This window comes from Mustela nivalis, assembly GCF_964662115.1.
Source record: "Mustela nivalis genome assembly, chromosome: 6".
Taxonomy (NCBI): domain Eukaryota; kingdom Metazoa; phylum Chordata; class Mammalia; order Carnivora; family Mustelidae; genus Mustela; species Mustela nivalis.
The window spans coordinates 116,341,032-116,355,917 of NC_139025.1; the positions used below are offsets into that span (position 1 = coordinate 116,341,032).

At 54.3% G+C, this 14,886-nt stretch overlaps 1 protein-coding gene across 1 annotated transcript in view; it reads left to right on the forward strand.

Moving 5' to 3' along the window:
* Positions 1 to 14,801, forward strand: part of CCDC33 (coiled-coil domain containing 33) — a gene marked incomplete at its 3' end in the record, with an annotated part of 99,575 nt that extends 84,774 nt beyond the window's left edge. Inside the window, exons 13-17 of the mRNA XM_082734449.1 lie at positions 12,559 to 12,730; positions 12,986 to 13,074; positions 13,251 to 13,382; positions 13,474 to 13,564; positions 14,500 to 14,801. Coding sequence (XP_082590575.1) covers positions 12,559 to 12,730; positions 12,986 to 13,074; positions 13,251 to 13,382; positions 13,474 to 13,564; positions 14,500 to 14,801 — 786 coding nt within the window. The remainder of the gene's footprint in view (positions 1 to 12,558; positions 12,731 to 12,985; positions 13,075 to 13,250; positions 13,383 to 13,473; positions 13,565 to 14,499) is intronic.
* Positions 14,802 to 14,886: the final 85 nt, after the last annotated feature.

Consider the following 14,886-nt stretch of genomic DNA (forward strand, 5'->3'; position numbering starts at 1 on the left):
AAGTGGTCCTCCTGACTCCCACAGGCGACCCCCCACCCTGCACCCCTGCACCCTCGAACCTTGCCTTCTGCCAAGCCCCGCCCGCCCATCTGGTGCAGCCTGGAGTCCAGCCCAGAGTCCAGCCCCTCCCACTTGGCCATGACCTTGCTGCCTGACCTCGGGTGGGCCAGCCCCAGCCTCATATGCTCTCCAGCCAGTGGGGCTCTCAGACCTCCCTGACCTTCCCTCTGGTGGTGATGAGGTTCCAGAAAGAATGAGGGAAAGGAAGAGCCTGTTCTGGTGGCCACAGGGTTCTGTAGTCACACTGCTGTCTCACTTGTCCCACACTCTGCTGAGTGGCCAGTGGCCAAAGTCTGAGAGGTCATAGATTTAGAGGCATGACCCTGGGTGTACTTGTGCGTGAGGGGCTATTTGGTCAGCATGAGCCTGAGCTCTGGGAGAGAGCCATCCTCTTTCAGCAGGTGCTTAAAAAAAAACCCTCTCCCCCAACCCTTCAGGCCTTGCCTTCTGGCCGCAGCCCCCTGAAACTGGGCCCTTGCTCAGAGCTCTGATCTCGGGGAACTGGGAAAGGCCAGCAACAATCCACACAGGCTGAGTGTATCCATTTTCTTTTAAAGAAATGAAGTTAATTTCCATTAAAGGTACTGGGTAGGTAAGATTGGCCAAAGTGGCCTCTCACTTCCTGAGGGGACCTGTAGGAGCTCTGTCCATCAGAGGACGGCAGATCTGGCTGGAGCAGTGTCCTTGGCCACCAGTCCTTGGGGACCTGCCTGGCCCTCCTTCCCCATCTTGCGGCAGCCACCAGAGTCTACAGAGAGGAGGGGAGGCCCTTCTGTGCTGCCAGGGTCCCCCAGGACCAAGAGGGAGAGTGTGTTGCTGGTCTCTGGTAGGAAGAGGAATCCCAGTCTAGTGGAAGAGGATCAGGAACGGCTTCTTGGCAGAGGTCACAAGGCTTTAGAGATGGAGAGTGGCCCAGGAAGGCTGGCCCATGATCAGAGTGGCCATGGCCAATTCCTGAAGGGAGTCTAATTTTGCTGGGACAGATGGCCTTGAAATTCAGACCTGGCAGTTTATCACGAGGGCATGTGGGAGCCATTGAAGGGCTCCAGAGGCGGGAGAGAAGCTGCCATTTACCTATTGTCACATGCCAAACCACCCCAAACATCGTGACTTAAAATGATCATTTTTCTTGTATTGTTCTCTCTCTGTTCTTTGCATCAGGAGCCAGGCCGAAGCATGGTAGAGAGGGCTGGTCTCCATCCATGCGCCTGGGTCTTCAGCTGGCATGGAAGGGCAGGGACTGGAGCCTTGGGGCGGGCTGGCGGGTAGCGGGGAGGGGACGGGGTTTGGAAGAGGCTCCGCCCACAGCAGCAGCTGGGGCTTCCTTACAGCGTGGGGGCCTCAGGACCTTCTTCCCTGAGGGGACAACAAATGTCCCCGGAGGGAGGGGCAGCTGCAAGAAGTCCCAGAACTTCACAGTGCTGCCTTTGGGGTTTTCTAAGACCCATCCAGTTACAAGGGGAGGGTGTGGACGGCACCTCTCAATGACAGGAGGAACACAGCACTTTTAGCCTCTTTCATCTACTGGGAAGGTTGTGTTTTGAGGAAACACAAAGAAAACCCAAAGAAGCAGAGAACTAGGAGGCCTGCCTGTAGGAGGAGCTCAGACCAGTTCACCAGGAGCAATCGGAAGGGGAATGCTACCAAGAGGTGTCCCTTCTGAGCAGAGGAAATCCCATGGGTGGGAATAGAAGCATGACATTATTGGTTGGTTTCATCATTGGCAGAGGGGTGTCCTGAGGGGGTAATACTGGCCCCTCTCAGGCCACTACAGAGGTGCAGCAACATCAGGAAATGGGCCTGGCCAGGTGAGGAGTGGGTATTGGGACTCTTTCTCTCTCCGACTCAGAAAAGCAGCCCGGGTGGGCCCTAAGAGCACCTCACACGCTTGAAGGTGATCAGACGGGCCTGGGTGATGTGTACAACTCCCTTCGCCCAGTAGACACCTAGCCAAGGACAAGTAGCCCCAGTCCCTGGCTAAAGGAGAGGGTCAAGGGCAGAGTGGCATCTTACCCAGTCCCCTGGAAGGCCGTAGCTCCAATTCCCCACCCCAGGCTTGGCTCTCCAAGCCTGTAGGATGGCCCTTCAATGGTGTTCAGCGAGACCCAAGTCAGACTGAAGCACAGGCCCTATGGGTGGGGCAACCTCGAAAAACCACCCAGCCTTTCCCCCTGTGGGTCTCAGTTTCTTCTTCAGGAAGTAGGAATGAAAATGCCTCTGCTGAAGGCTCATTGTTTAAATCAGAGGAAAAGTATGGAAAGGGCCTGCCCACTGGTAGGCATTCAACAGGTAGAGCTCTGGTTATTAAGCTCCATGACCTCCACAGGCCCTGACTAGGCCTAATGTCCTTAACGTGGCTTCTGAGGTAGATAGAAGCATCCTGTCTGATTTGCAAAGATTTAGTTGGTGCGTTTGTGTGTGTGTGCATGTGTGTGTTTGGTACAGTTTCTAAACTACATCCAGGTCCAGTGAGATTTGGGATTTGCTGTGTTACCTTGAGCAAGTCACTGTACTTCCTGGCCCCCATGGGTGATTTTTGGCAGAGGTCACCCATCAGAACCTCAGAATGGGAGTTCACAGACAGCTGTAGGAAGATGGGCAGGACCTTTTGGAGGAAGGACAAGTGTGCAGTAAGACCACACCCTGTGCTTCTCTCCCACCCCTACCTCCTCCTCCCCCCATTCCCCTGCCCAGAGCTCTGGGGCCTGCTCCCACCAGCCTTACTCCTGATACAGATGGAAGGCAGAGCATCTGTGGGCGGCGGCTGCCCTCTGCCGGCTACAAAGGCAAACCACAAGACAGGAACCTGGGCCTGCCTGCAACGGGTCCCTGGGGCCTGGCGACCCAGAGGCGAGATGGCTGCCCAGGGAAGGGCAAAGCGGGGAAGGGTGGGTGCCAGGCCCAGCAAACCCACCGCCTTGGTTCAGGCTCACCCCCCACCCTCTGCACGCATCCTACCCACTGCAGAGTCCTACCACCCACACTGCCTCTGATCCAACACCTGTCTATACTGCCCCCCCCCCCACCTCCGGATTCTTCCTTCCCCTTGGAGAGTGAAGCCCCTCCCTGATCCCCACCCCCACCCTTCACCCCCCCATTCCACCGCCTCCCCACCGGCTACAGCCGTTTCCCCCAATACAACACCCTCCCATCTCCTCATTCTCCCAAAACTCCTTTCTCTGTCCAACCCCTCACCTCTCCCCATCTCTCTGTCCCTTCTCAACCTCACTGTCTTCATCACCCAGTTCTGGCATTGGAGCACTGGCCAGGGGAACCAGGGGTCACCTCCTCAAGGCCACACCCAGAGGCTCCCTCTGCAGATCAGAAACTGTTGAGCCTTCTTACTTTTTTTTTTTTTTTAAGATTTTATTTATTCATTTGACAGAGAGAGAGAGATCACAAGTTGGCAGAGAGGCAGGCAGAGAGAGAGAGGGAAGCAGGCTCCTCACTGAGCAGGGAGCCCGATGCAGGGCTGGATCCCAGGACCCTGAGGTCATGACCTGAGCCGAAGGCAGAGGCTTAACCTACTGAGATTTTTTTAAAAATTTATTTGAGGGATGCCTGGGTGGCTCAGTTGGTTGAGCAGCTGCCTTCGGCTCAGGTCATGATCCCAGCGTCCTGGGATTGAGTCCCACATCGGGCTCCTTGCTCCACGGGGAGTCTGCTTCTCCCTCTGACTCTGCCTTCCACTCTGTCTGCCTGTGCTCGCTCTCCTTCTGAAAAATAAATAAATAAAATCTTAAAAAAAAAAATTTATTTGACAGAGAGAGAGCCCTAGTAGGCAGAGGGAGAGGGGAAGCAGACTCCCTGCTGAGCAGAGAGCCCGATGTGGGGCTCAATCCCAGGACCCTGAGATCATGTCCTGAGCCGAAGGCAGAGGCTTAACTGACCAAGCTATTCAGGCACCCTCCCCCTTATCATCTTTTTTCGAAAACCTTGTAAATTGTGAAATGCAACCCACGTGGGTCACACTTAATGTTAAAAAACAAAAAAACAAAACAAAATAAAATTCTTAGAAAGCAAATCCCCTGCTACCACTAGCCGGGTCAGAGACTAGAACATTGCTGGCACCAGAAGCCCCTCGTACCCCTCCTCCCCTAGACATGACCACATCGGTGGTGGCTCATTGTCTGGCTTTGCTGCTTTATCCTGTCACCGCCTAAGTGTGCCTCCCCGGGCCCTGCGTCCTAACAGCTCGACCTCTCTCTAAAGGGCATCACAGCATGTATGTGTGTCTATCTGCCTGTGGTTCTCTTGTGGCCCTTTGAGTGTGAGCTGCATCTGGAAGGTTGCTCCAGGCTGTGGCTCCTCTTTTTCGGGACTGTGTGCTGTTCCCGTGTCCCTCAGCTCTGTCCCAGAGGGCCTCAGTGGCTCGCCACGGCTTGAACGCTCTGAGGAGGTGATTTTTATGCTGTACCCAGGTCTCTGGGTTATCTGCAGTCAGCAAGCGGAGAGTCCTTCCTTACCCAACATACTGTGACCCAAAGAGCCTCCTCTCTGAAGCTCCCTGGCCTTGGCTTTGCCAACTGCTCCTGCCCCTCTGTCCCCCACCTTTCAGGCACTTGCCCTGAACTTGAACCTGAGCACCCCCCTCCCCTCTCACCTTCATCCTGGAGCCCCCTTCCTCATTCTACACTTAGCTAACTCTGGAAAATCTCCTTCCAAGGCCTCCCTTAGACCTCCATGGGCTGCTCTCCCCACCCAGTCTCCAACCAAGATGCTCCCCAAGTTTGACCACCATCAACTGCCTGTGACTACCCCTCACCCCACATGCCTCACGCTTCCCCAAGCCAGCACCTCCTCTTCCCCACTGGGGGCATGAGTCTCTTCACTGTTCCCCAAGGCCGCAGATGATGACTCCTCCCCCTCCACTCCTTCTTCCTCCTCCCCTTCCACCCCTTCTTCCTCCTCCCCCTCCACCCCTTCTTCCTCCTCCCTCCTGCAGCTCTGCCCTCATCTCTGTGCCCAACTGCCTCTGCTAGCTCGGGTCCCATCCCTTGTTGCCTGGCTCACAGCACCTGGCCTGCATGCTCCTGGGAAACCAGGGGGTATTTATCACACACGCATGTGCGCGAGCACACACACACCCCTGCCTTGCAGTTTATGCCCTTCAGTGACCTTCCAGGACAAGTCCAAACCCCTGAGATGAACCTTCAAGATCCTCTTCTGTTCGCCTTGCCCCCTCTCCAGCCACACCCCTACACTCTCCTCCCTGTCCCCTGCTTGTCAGAAATCCCCCTGCTCTGTTCCTCATTGCACACTCACCTCCCTGCCTTTGTCACAGTGTCTCCCCTGCCCAGAGAACCCCCACCCCTACCCCCAGGTAACACCTACCCATCCATCCTCAAGAGTCAGCTAGGATTATTACCTCCTCCAGGAAGCCTTCCCGGGCCCCCAGCCTGGGTTAAGAGCCTCCTCTGAGCTCCCCTGTGTCACAGGCACTTCCTGCCATCTCCTCTGTGTAGATGGGAAACCACGCAGCAGGGAGGGACAGTGGGGGCTCCTCTGTGCTCCTCTGCCCCAGTGTGGAACAGACATGGCGCACAGCGGAGCTCAGCAAGTGTTGGCTGCCTCCGTGTTTATCAAGCTGTCGCTTTCTAACTGCGTCTCTGTGACTTTGGGCATTTAGACAATGAGGATCTAGAAGCATTTCTGGTCAACATAGTTGTTCGGGGCTCCAGATGTATTGAACACCTCCACTTGGGTGAGATAAACTCGGGTTCCCCTGTAAGAACTTCTTGAGGGGGAGGGGTGCGGTAAGCTTTCCCTCTTCGGGCTCTTGGGAAAGATCACCACCCTTTCTTTTTAATTAATGATAAGGAGCTTGAGGAGGGGCTGGGCCTCAGTTTCTCAGATAATCACACCTCCTGTGCCTGGTCCCCAGCACTATTGTAGGAATGATTTTTTTTAAAGCACTTAAATGGTGGGACGGGGACGGAACTTAGTGTCAACCTCTGTGCCAGGCCCCAGCCCCCCTCACACCCACTCATCCCCTGTGTTCCCTTGTGTTCGGGCTATTTTCACGCTCCTGAGATGAAGACCCTGAGGCTTAGAGCGCACTGCCACTCTCACAGGCGGGGCAGAGGGACTGTTTCACTCTGGGGTGACCTGATGCTTCTCACCTCCACAGACTCTGAGAGCCAGGGTCTGTGAGGGATCAGGGGGTGGGGGGGGGTACAATGGGCACTCAGGAGAGTCGGTGTCCCCAGAAGAGGTGATAGCCCAGAGAGGACACAGGGAAGAGGCTGGCATCCTGTCCACCACCTCCAGAACAGGCTGGGAACTGGGCAGGAAGGAGGGAGGAGGCAGAGAGGCAGAATTCCGATGGGAATCTGGGGCATGATGTCCTGCGTGTTCTCAAGGCTGGGCTGTGACGCAGAGCATGACCCTGAGTGGAGAGCCTCACCCAGGCTGTGGGGAGAGGTCAAGGCAACCAGCCCGCAGGCCACAGCTCCCCAGCCCAGCCTCCCTGCCCAAGGTCACTGCTCAGCTGTGTAAGCTGAGGAGGGAGGGTAGGTTGATGGGCACACACCCCTCTGTGTCCCCTGGATGGGGACACTAGCCAGGGCAGAGACTGAGGGAGGTAAGCCAGGATCCTCCCTCCTCCAGGGGAGATCTCACCCCCAGACAGCAGCCAGGCGCCTGTGGTCTATAGAGCTAATCTGCAAGGGGCAAAGTCCCAAAGGACTCATAGCCCTCCCTCCAGAAGGGGCCACCTGGCTGAGGCTGGGACACCCCACTTCACCAGCAGTCATGTTCTCTCTCTACCTCTTTATCCCTTGCTGTGAGACTCAGCTCTTTCCATGTGTTGAAGGGGGCTAGAAAGAGAGCCTCGTTCACCCCCAGGACCCCAGGACTATTCAGAGTTCAAGAACAATGGGATCTTAGAGAGAGTGGGGCCCTGGATGAGAGGAGGGGGGCGGTCCCCTGCTCCAGCCCCACTCCCTCCACACCCATGTGCGAACGTGCACACACGCATGCACCCCCCACACACACACGCACCGTGGACTGTAAAAGAGCCAAGGTCAGGTGTGGGAATGAAGGTTCTCGGCACAGTGCTCAGCATGGGTGCAGGTGTGAAGGGGGATATGAGACGGTGTGCTGGAGGGGCAGGGTGGCTCTCATGCCTGTGGGAGCCTTGTCGCCAGGCCTCTGAGTCGACACAGAGCTGGGAGGAAGCTGGTGCAAACCTCAGGAGCTCACTTGGAACCACAGTCGGCCGGTGGTGAAGATCTCAGCCCTCTGCCCCACCTCCCCACCCCAAAACACAGACTGCTGTGCCCAGGGCTCGGGTGCCCAGCAGAGCACTTCCCTGCCCGGGGTCCTGCCCCCCTCCCCCTCCCTTAGGCAGGGTGCATCAGAAGCTGAGGAGTCAGCACTGGGATCAGGCAGGCGCATTTGAATCTGCAGTCTTTGCACCGTCCTGGGCCAGCTGTTGTGGGGGGACAGTGAGAGGAGACCATATGCCCACCTCTCCTGATGCAGGGAGACCTGGGCACATCTGGCTCTGTGTACGGCAGATAGGGGAACCCTTTTTTCTACCTCCAACCTGAGACAGCCTTGACCTCGGGGATAAAGGGCAGACTGTGGCCTTGGGACATCAGGTAGACCCTGGCTACTCCCTGATCAGTGCTACTCAAATTCTATAGATCAGTTGAGCTCCAAATCGAGTAGGAATCATTCTTTCTTCGTCTCTCTGGATTAAGCCCCAGCCTTCCTCAGTCAAGGAGGTGTAAGGAGCACAGTTTTGCAAGTAGAATTGGGTTCCAGTACTAGATCCACATTTACAAGCCAGCTGACCTTGGACACGCCCCCGAAGCCATCAGAGTCCCACAGGATCTTCCTAGGCTTTGTATGGGTCCCTGACAAGGATCAGTGGGCATGCCTGCTGGTCCTCAGAGCGCCCTGCCCAGGGCAGAGCAGACTCTGCCAGGCCCTCCACGAGAGGACTGGAAAGGACCTCATAGCAGGAAGAGGCTGCCATGAGGGCCTGGGAGCAGCCCTCCACCCCCACCCCGGGAGCACCCAAAACTCAGGGCTGAGAAGAACCCAGCATTGTTGAGAGTTGGCAGGGTCCCCAGAGGAGAGCCATGGTGTGGAGGCTTCGGGGACTTAAACAGACTTGAGACAGAATTCATTTATTTTTTAATTCATCAAATATTTTTAACTCTTATGTGACGCACACATGTTCAGACGAATGCACAAAACGTAACTGTGTTTGTTGCAGTGATGTGTGTCAGCCCCATGTGTTTCACAGGTCAAGACATGCGGCACCGTGGGCACCCCAAAACTCCCCCGCACCTCCCAGTCACTTCCCACAGGTCCCCGCATAGAACTCACACCCTGACTTAACTCCAGTGCTTCAGTTTGCCTGGTTTTTTGTTTTGCTTTGTTTTTTAAAGATTATACTCATTATCTCAGAAAGAGAGAGAAAGAGAGAGAGCATGTGTGCAAGAGAGAACAGGAGCAGGGGTGGGAAGGACAAAGAGAGAGAAAGAGGGAGAAGCAGACTCCCCTTGGAGCAGGGATCCAATGTGGGTGGGTGGGGGGGCTCGATCCGAGGACCCTAGGATCAGGCCTGAGCCAAAGGCAGACACTTAACCAACAGGTGCCAGTTTTGAGCCAAATCTCTATGGAATCATAGGAGAGGTACTTCGTGTCCAACTTTTCTCTTGCTTGAAGTTATTGTGTGAGAGCTTCCTCTCTGTGGTTTCATGTCAATGGCACTCATTAATTTTTACTGCTGCCTACATCCCGTTATATACGTATGTCTCCGTTCGACTGTGGTGGGCATATGTGTGATTTCCGTTTGGGATTAATACAAATAATGCTGCGGGGAATATTCCCACACCTGCTTCTTGATGCGTGGATTTCCCGTGTTGGTGCTGGATACACACCCAGGCATGTAAACTGCAGGATCGTTGGCTACATTCAACCTGAATAGTGTCCAGGAGGCAGGGGTGATGGTGGCCCTTTAGGTTCCCCCAGCAGTGAAGAAGAGTTCCACATGTTCCACACATTCACCCACATTTGACACAGTTGGGATTGTTTTGTTCTGTTTTTGTCATTGCAGTGGGTGTATAGTAGTATCTCACTGTGGCTTTAAATGACTAATGAGTATGGGCATCAATTCACATGCTTATTGACTTATTCTGTTGGCGCCTGTTCAAATCTCTTGTCCATCATGCTCTTCAGTGGTCTTTTTCTTGCTTCTTCATAGGAGTTATTTTTGTATCTGAATATGAGCCAATTGTCCATCGTGCGTGTTGTAAATATCTCCTTCTGGTCTTGCCCAATCACTCCCTTAATAATGTGTTTTCATGAATAGAGGTTCTTAAGTTAAATGGACCACATTTATCAATCCTTTCCATTTTGGCTTGTGCTTTTTTGTGTCCTGTTGTTCAAAAGCTTTCCCTCCCCAAAGTTCTTAATGATAGTCTTATTTTTGCCTTTTAGAAGCTTTACCGTTTTACCTTTTACACTTAGATCTCCATCTATCTGGAATTTTATTGTTGTTTATGATATGTGATGGCAGTCGACTCTTCCCTTTCCCAAATAGATATCAAACAGACAAAGCACAATTTACTACAATCACAGTCTTATCCCAACAGCCCTTGAATGCCATCCTTGTCATGAACTAAGAGTCCATATACACATGGGTCTATTTCAAGGCTCTCTATTCTGCTTCTTTGGCCTGCTTATCAATCTTTGCACTGATATTACCCTGTCTTAATTACTGTAACTTTATCATAAGTCTTGATAACTGATAAAGTCAGTCTTCCCAACTGTTCCTCTTCAAAAATATTTTAGCTATACTTGCCTCTTTTATTTCTCACCCATTTATGAATCAGTGTGTCTATTTCGAAACACACACACACATACACAAGAGTTATGATTTTGATTGTAAGTGCATTAAATCTATAAATCAATTTTGGGAAGAACTAATTCTTTAAATATTGCGTCTTTCAATCCATGAACATGGTATGTCCCTTAATGTATTTAGATTAAAATTATTTTATATTAGATGAATAATATATGGATATATTCTTATTAGAAATATAAAATCAGGACACCTGGGTGGCTCAGTCAGTTAAGTGCCCAATTCTTGGTTTCAGCTCAGGTCATGATCTCAGGGTCTTGAGATCAAGTCCCTTGTTGGATTCCACACTGAGTGTGAAGTGTGCTTAAGATTCTCTCTCTCCCTCTCCCTCTGCCCCTCCACACCCTCCCTAAATTTGTACACTCTCTCCCTCTCTTTCTAAAGTATGTAATTTTGTATATTATATTAAAAATATACATAAAATATGCTTTTCCCTTCCCAAACAGAGCAATAGCCAATGTTCTTATATACCTGCATGCATGCCCATGCATGAGCATGTGCACACACACACATTTTGGATGGGATCATATCAATGTGCTGCATGCTTTTTTAAAATGTAACAATATTGTGCAGACATCTTTCTGCCTATAGCAAGAGACCAAGTGTAATCCCAGCAGAAGTCTATGGACTGAATGCACTGAGCTTCCTGGAACACTACTCTCACATGTGTGTGTGCTCCTCTAGGAGATTTACTCCTACAAGCAAAGAAACCCATTCTGAGGCTGCTGTAATTATACAGAGCTAACATAATCAAAGCTGGAACGGGGCTGGGGAAGAGGAAGAGGGACGAATTTCCTTTTCCAAAATAACACGTGCTTCCTCTTGGCAGTCTCCTGGGCCTCCCACACCCGTGTTAGGCTCGTGGCTGCCATGGATGGAATCTACAGGCCCAGCAGAGGGGTGGCCACCGAGGCAACCCTGTGCTTTACCTGTCAGAAGGATCTGAGGCTCAGAAAGCTGGAAGGGCCTGTCTGGGCTCAGTGAGTCAGTGGTCACACTAGGCTTCTGACCAAGGCCTGACTGCAAGGCCGTGTGTGTGTGTGTGTGTGTGTGTGTGTGTGTGTGTGTTTGCAGTCTCTAGGCCAAGTCTCTTAGTTAATGGTGCTGCCCGAGGACACCAGATGGGCAGATCTAGAGACGCCAAAGGCTGGAACCCAACTGGGGCAGATGCTGGAGAGATGGACCCCACACTGGCACCTGTTAGAGGGAGTCTGGCCAGAAGGCTAGACAGTGGCAGGTGACAAGTGTTGTCTGATGAGTCCCTGCTGTCTGGAAACCCTTCTCCAACCAACCAGTGGCCCCATGCAGCAGGTTGGAGCCAGTGGCCTAAAGCCAGGCCACATCCCCAGTCAGCAGGGGGCCCAGGTGGGAGTTGGGGGTCAGTGCTCTGCTTCCTGGAAACTCGGGGGCCTGGCTCAGGCGAGGAGCCCCCCCACTCCCACATGCCAGGCCTCCAAAGCCTCCGGAGGGACACCGATCACCAGGGCTTAGCAAACTGCCTGCCTCATTTCCCTTCTCCCACCTCCTCCCCGCTAGCAGCCCTCCTGGCCTCCCATTTTGGGTGCCTCTTTTATATTTATATTTAAGAAATTCCCTTTTTAAAACTTTTTATAGATAACAGTAGGAACCTTCTTATTAAAAAACAAATGCCATTCAGGTAACCCATTCATCTCCTACGCATACAGGAGGACAGACATGAATTTTTTTCCCAAACTGAGATTACACCGATCTCCCTTTTCAGGAAGCTCCTCCTGCCATTTCTCAACACACTGTGCAGTTCCTGTGTCGGGGGCATCTGGAGGGATTGCACAATGCTTAAGAACCCAGACTCCAGTGCCAGATGGCCTGAGTCTCAGACCCTCTCTCTGCCACTCATTAGTTTTGTGACTGAGTGAGTTACACGCCTCTCTGGGCCTTGGTTTCCCCATCAGTGCAGTGGGGACGCTGGGTGTGGGGACTCAGTGAGGGAGGGCCTAACCTGAACACACTCAGCACTCAGTGTGCTCCAGATATGACGGCAGTTCTTACTTCTAACCAGAGCTCAGCAGCCTGGTTGCATCTCATACCCTAGATTTTGTAGCTGAATCCCAACCCTGACCTCGAGTCTTTATCTGGGTCTCCTGGGCCTGCCCCATGTCTCTTCCTGTCCCCCAGGTTGGTAGCAGTGTTGGGGCCTGGACTCAACCCCCAAGCAGCATTCCCGGGGAATTCTAAAGGTTCTTCTTTGTGCTCTCAGTCACATGAGTAAGGACAGGGATTAGAGAAAGGGAGAAGGAGAAGTCAGAGAAGTGGCTCGGAGTTAGCCAGGGCCTGGAAACCTGGCCCTGGGTCCTTTTGAGTCTCTGCCACTCAGGGGCTCCCTCACCAGGGGGTGCGAGCCCCAGGTCCTTCCTCATTGGCATCACAAGGAGAGACACGGGCCTTGGGAGAGACCATTGGCATGACTGCTCTCCTGTGGCCAGGACGGGCGGAGGCCAAGTCATAACCACACCCTAAGGAGTTCCTAAGACTCAAGGGCACAGCGTGGGGTTCGCTGAATTCCAAGAGGGGTGCAGACAGACATGGAGTGGGGGCCCCAGTGGGGCTGGGGACCTGCTCCTGAGATCTAGCACCCACAGGAGTTGAACAACTACCGGAGGGCCATGCAGAAGATGGCAGAGGACATCCTGTCGCTGCGGAAACACGCCAGCATGCTGGAGGCCGAGAACCGCATGCTGAGGAGCCAGCTGACCCAGGAGGGAGGGGAGGAGGAGCCAGACAACGGCAACAAAGCCCAGAAGTTGGATGAGGGTATATGGGTCCCTGAGAGCATCCGGGTACCTACCTGAGCCCAGGCTCTGGATTGAACGCCAGGGTGGTGGGGAGATTTTCCAGCTATGCCTGCTCCTGGACACCAGTGGGGGTCCTCTCCGGGATGGGGAGTGGAGATTCCAGTCCTGTCTCGAGTCCCAGGACTGAGTGAAGCCTGCCCCCAGCCCCCCGCTCTGCTGAGCTGGGAAATGCCCCCTCCCTGAGCCGGTCCTCCCCCCACCGCGCCCCCAACAGTGTCCATGAAGCAGAAACTGCTGCTGAGTGAGTTGGAGCTGAAGAAACTGAGGGACAGAGTGCAGCATTTGCAGAATGAGCTGATTCGAGTGAGCTGGGGCTGGGGGGCAGGGGAGAGGGCAGGGGGAGAAGAGGGGAAGGGAACCGGAGGGTGTCCAGAGATGTGTCTGGGAGCAGAAAGGAGAGAGGCTTGGAGAGAAGGCGGCATGGCAACGGAAGACTCAGCAGAGGGGTTTTCCTTCCCCCTCCCCTCCCCCACCATCAGAAGAATGATCGAGAGAAGGAGCTGCTCCTCCTGCACCAGGCTCAGCAGCCACAGGCGGTGCTGCTGAAGCGGTACCAGGACAAGTTGCAGAAGATGAAGGCGCTGGAGGAGACCGTGCGGCACCAGGAGAAGGCAGGTGCCACGGGGGACTGGGCGCCTGGGGCCAGCCCCCAATGGCAAGACACCCCCCAGGCCAGCCCAGCCGTTGTGCTCTGCCCTCCAGGTGATTGAGAAGATGGAGCGGGTACTGGAGGACCAGCTGCGGGACAGGAAGGAGCCCCTGCTCAACAGACTGCCGGGAAAGCCCACCATGGGTGAGTCTGCTCCCCAGCTTGTCCCAGCCCTGGGAGCATGGCCTTCCAGAAAAATCAGCTTCAGGAACAGAACTGGGGCCAAGGATGCTATCCCCCTACTGAAGCAGGCAGTGTGGGGCTCCCAAAGTTCCCCTGGGCTCCCTTCTCCTGCCAAGAAACCCCTTGTGACATGTGGGGACAGTGTGTGAGCCAGGCTAGAAAGATAGCAGGTCCTGCTCAGACCCACAGACGGGAATGAGCAGAAAGCCCCAAAGAAGAGGGGCTGCCCGACCCCTTCCCAGTACTTCCTCATCTTCCCATGTCTTCAAAGAGTCTGCTTCTACCAAACAAGCAACACTTGTTTTTTTCCCTCCACTGACATTAGCCCAAGCCATCTAGAATGGACAGACTGAGGTGGCTTTGATGAGGGGGGAGTACCAGGTCCTGCGGTGCCAGGCCAGCCTAGGCAGAGGATTTCCCTGAGCCATCTATGAGCCCCACCGGGAACCCCCATGTGCCCAGCCCTGCGGCAGCCTTCACTGCAAGGGGTGCACTTCTGAAGGCCTTAGGAAAACTGTGCGAGCTGGGGCTGCCTTGCAGGAACCCCGAGGTCATCCCAGAGAGGGATGAGAGAAGGGAAGACAGAAGACAGCCTAGTGAGGGCAAAGGCCCAGGGAGTGACAATGGCAGGAGGGGGGAGGGGAGGAGAGAGCTGAAGAGTTAAAACTGACCCTGGATCAACGGAGGGGAGTGGTTATGGAGAACACAGGGCTCAGATCCTAAGGAGCCTAGAATGATGGCCTGAGGTGCAGGGATCTGGCAACAGGAAGCCATTGAAGGCTTAGGAGCAGAGGAGGGGCAGAATGGAGCAAAGCAATGGGGCAGATCAGGCAGATCAGGCCAGGGACAGGGGGCAGGAACACCTGTCTCACGAACAGCTGTGGCCACGTCTGCAGCCTTCCCTGCGCTCTCTGCCTCTGGCCTTCCCCCGGGGCCAACGGGAGAGAACCTGCCTGTGGACCTGTACTCAGTCCTGCTGGCGGAAAACGCCAGGCTGCGGGCAGAGCTGGAGAAGAACCGCCACCAGTCGGCCCCCATCATTCTGCAGCAGCAGGCACTGCCGGTAAGAGCCGCCCACCCAGGCCTGCCTGGACAGGCCGCTGGGTGCTCAGCAATCACGCGCAGCACAAGCCAAGTTGAAGACCACAGTCAGGAGCTAGGCTTCCCAGGGTCTCCAGTGTGCTTGGAGACTCGCTGAGTGCCAGCACTCAGGCCTGCCTCCTTCCTCCTGGGGAACACGCATGGGTCTGAAAGCTCCACCTTTGCCCTTCTCTTGCGGCCTG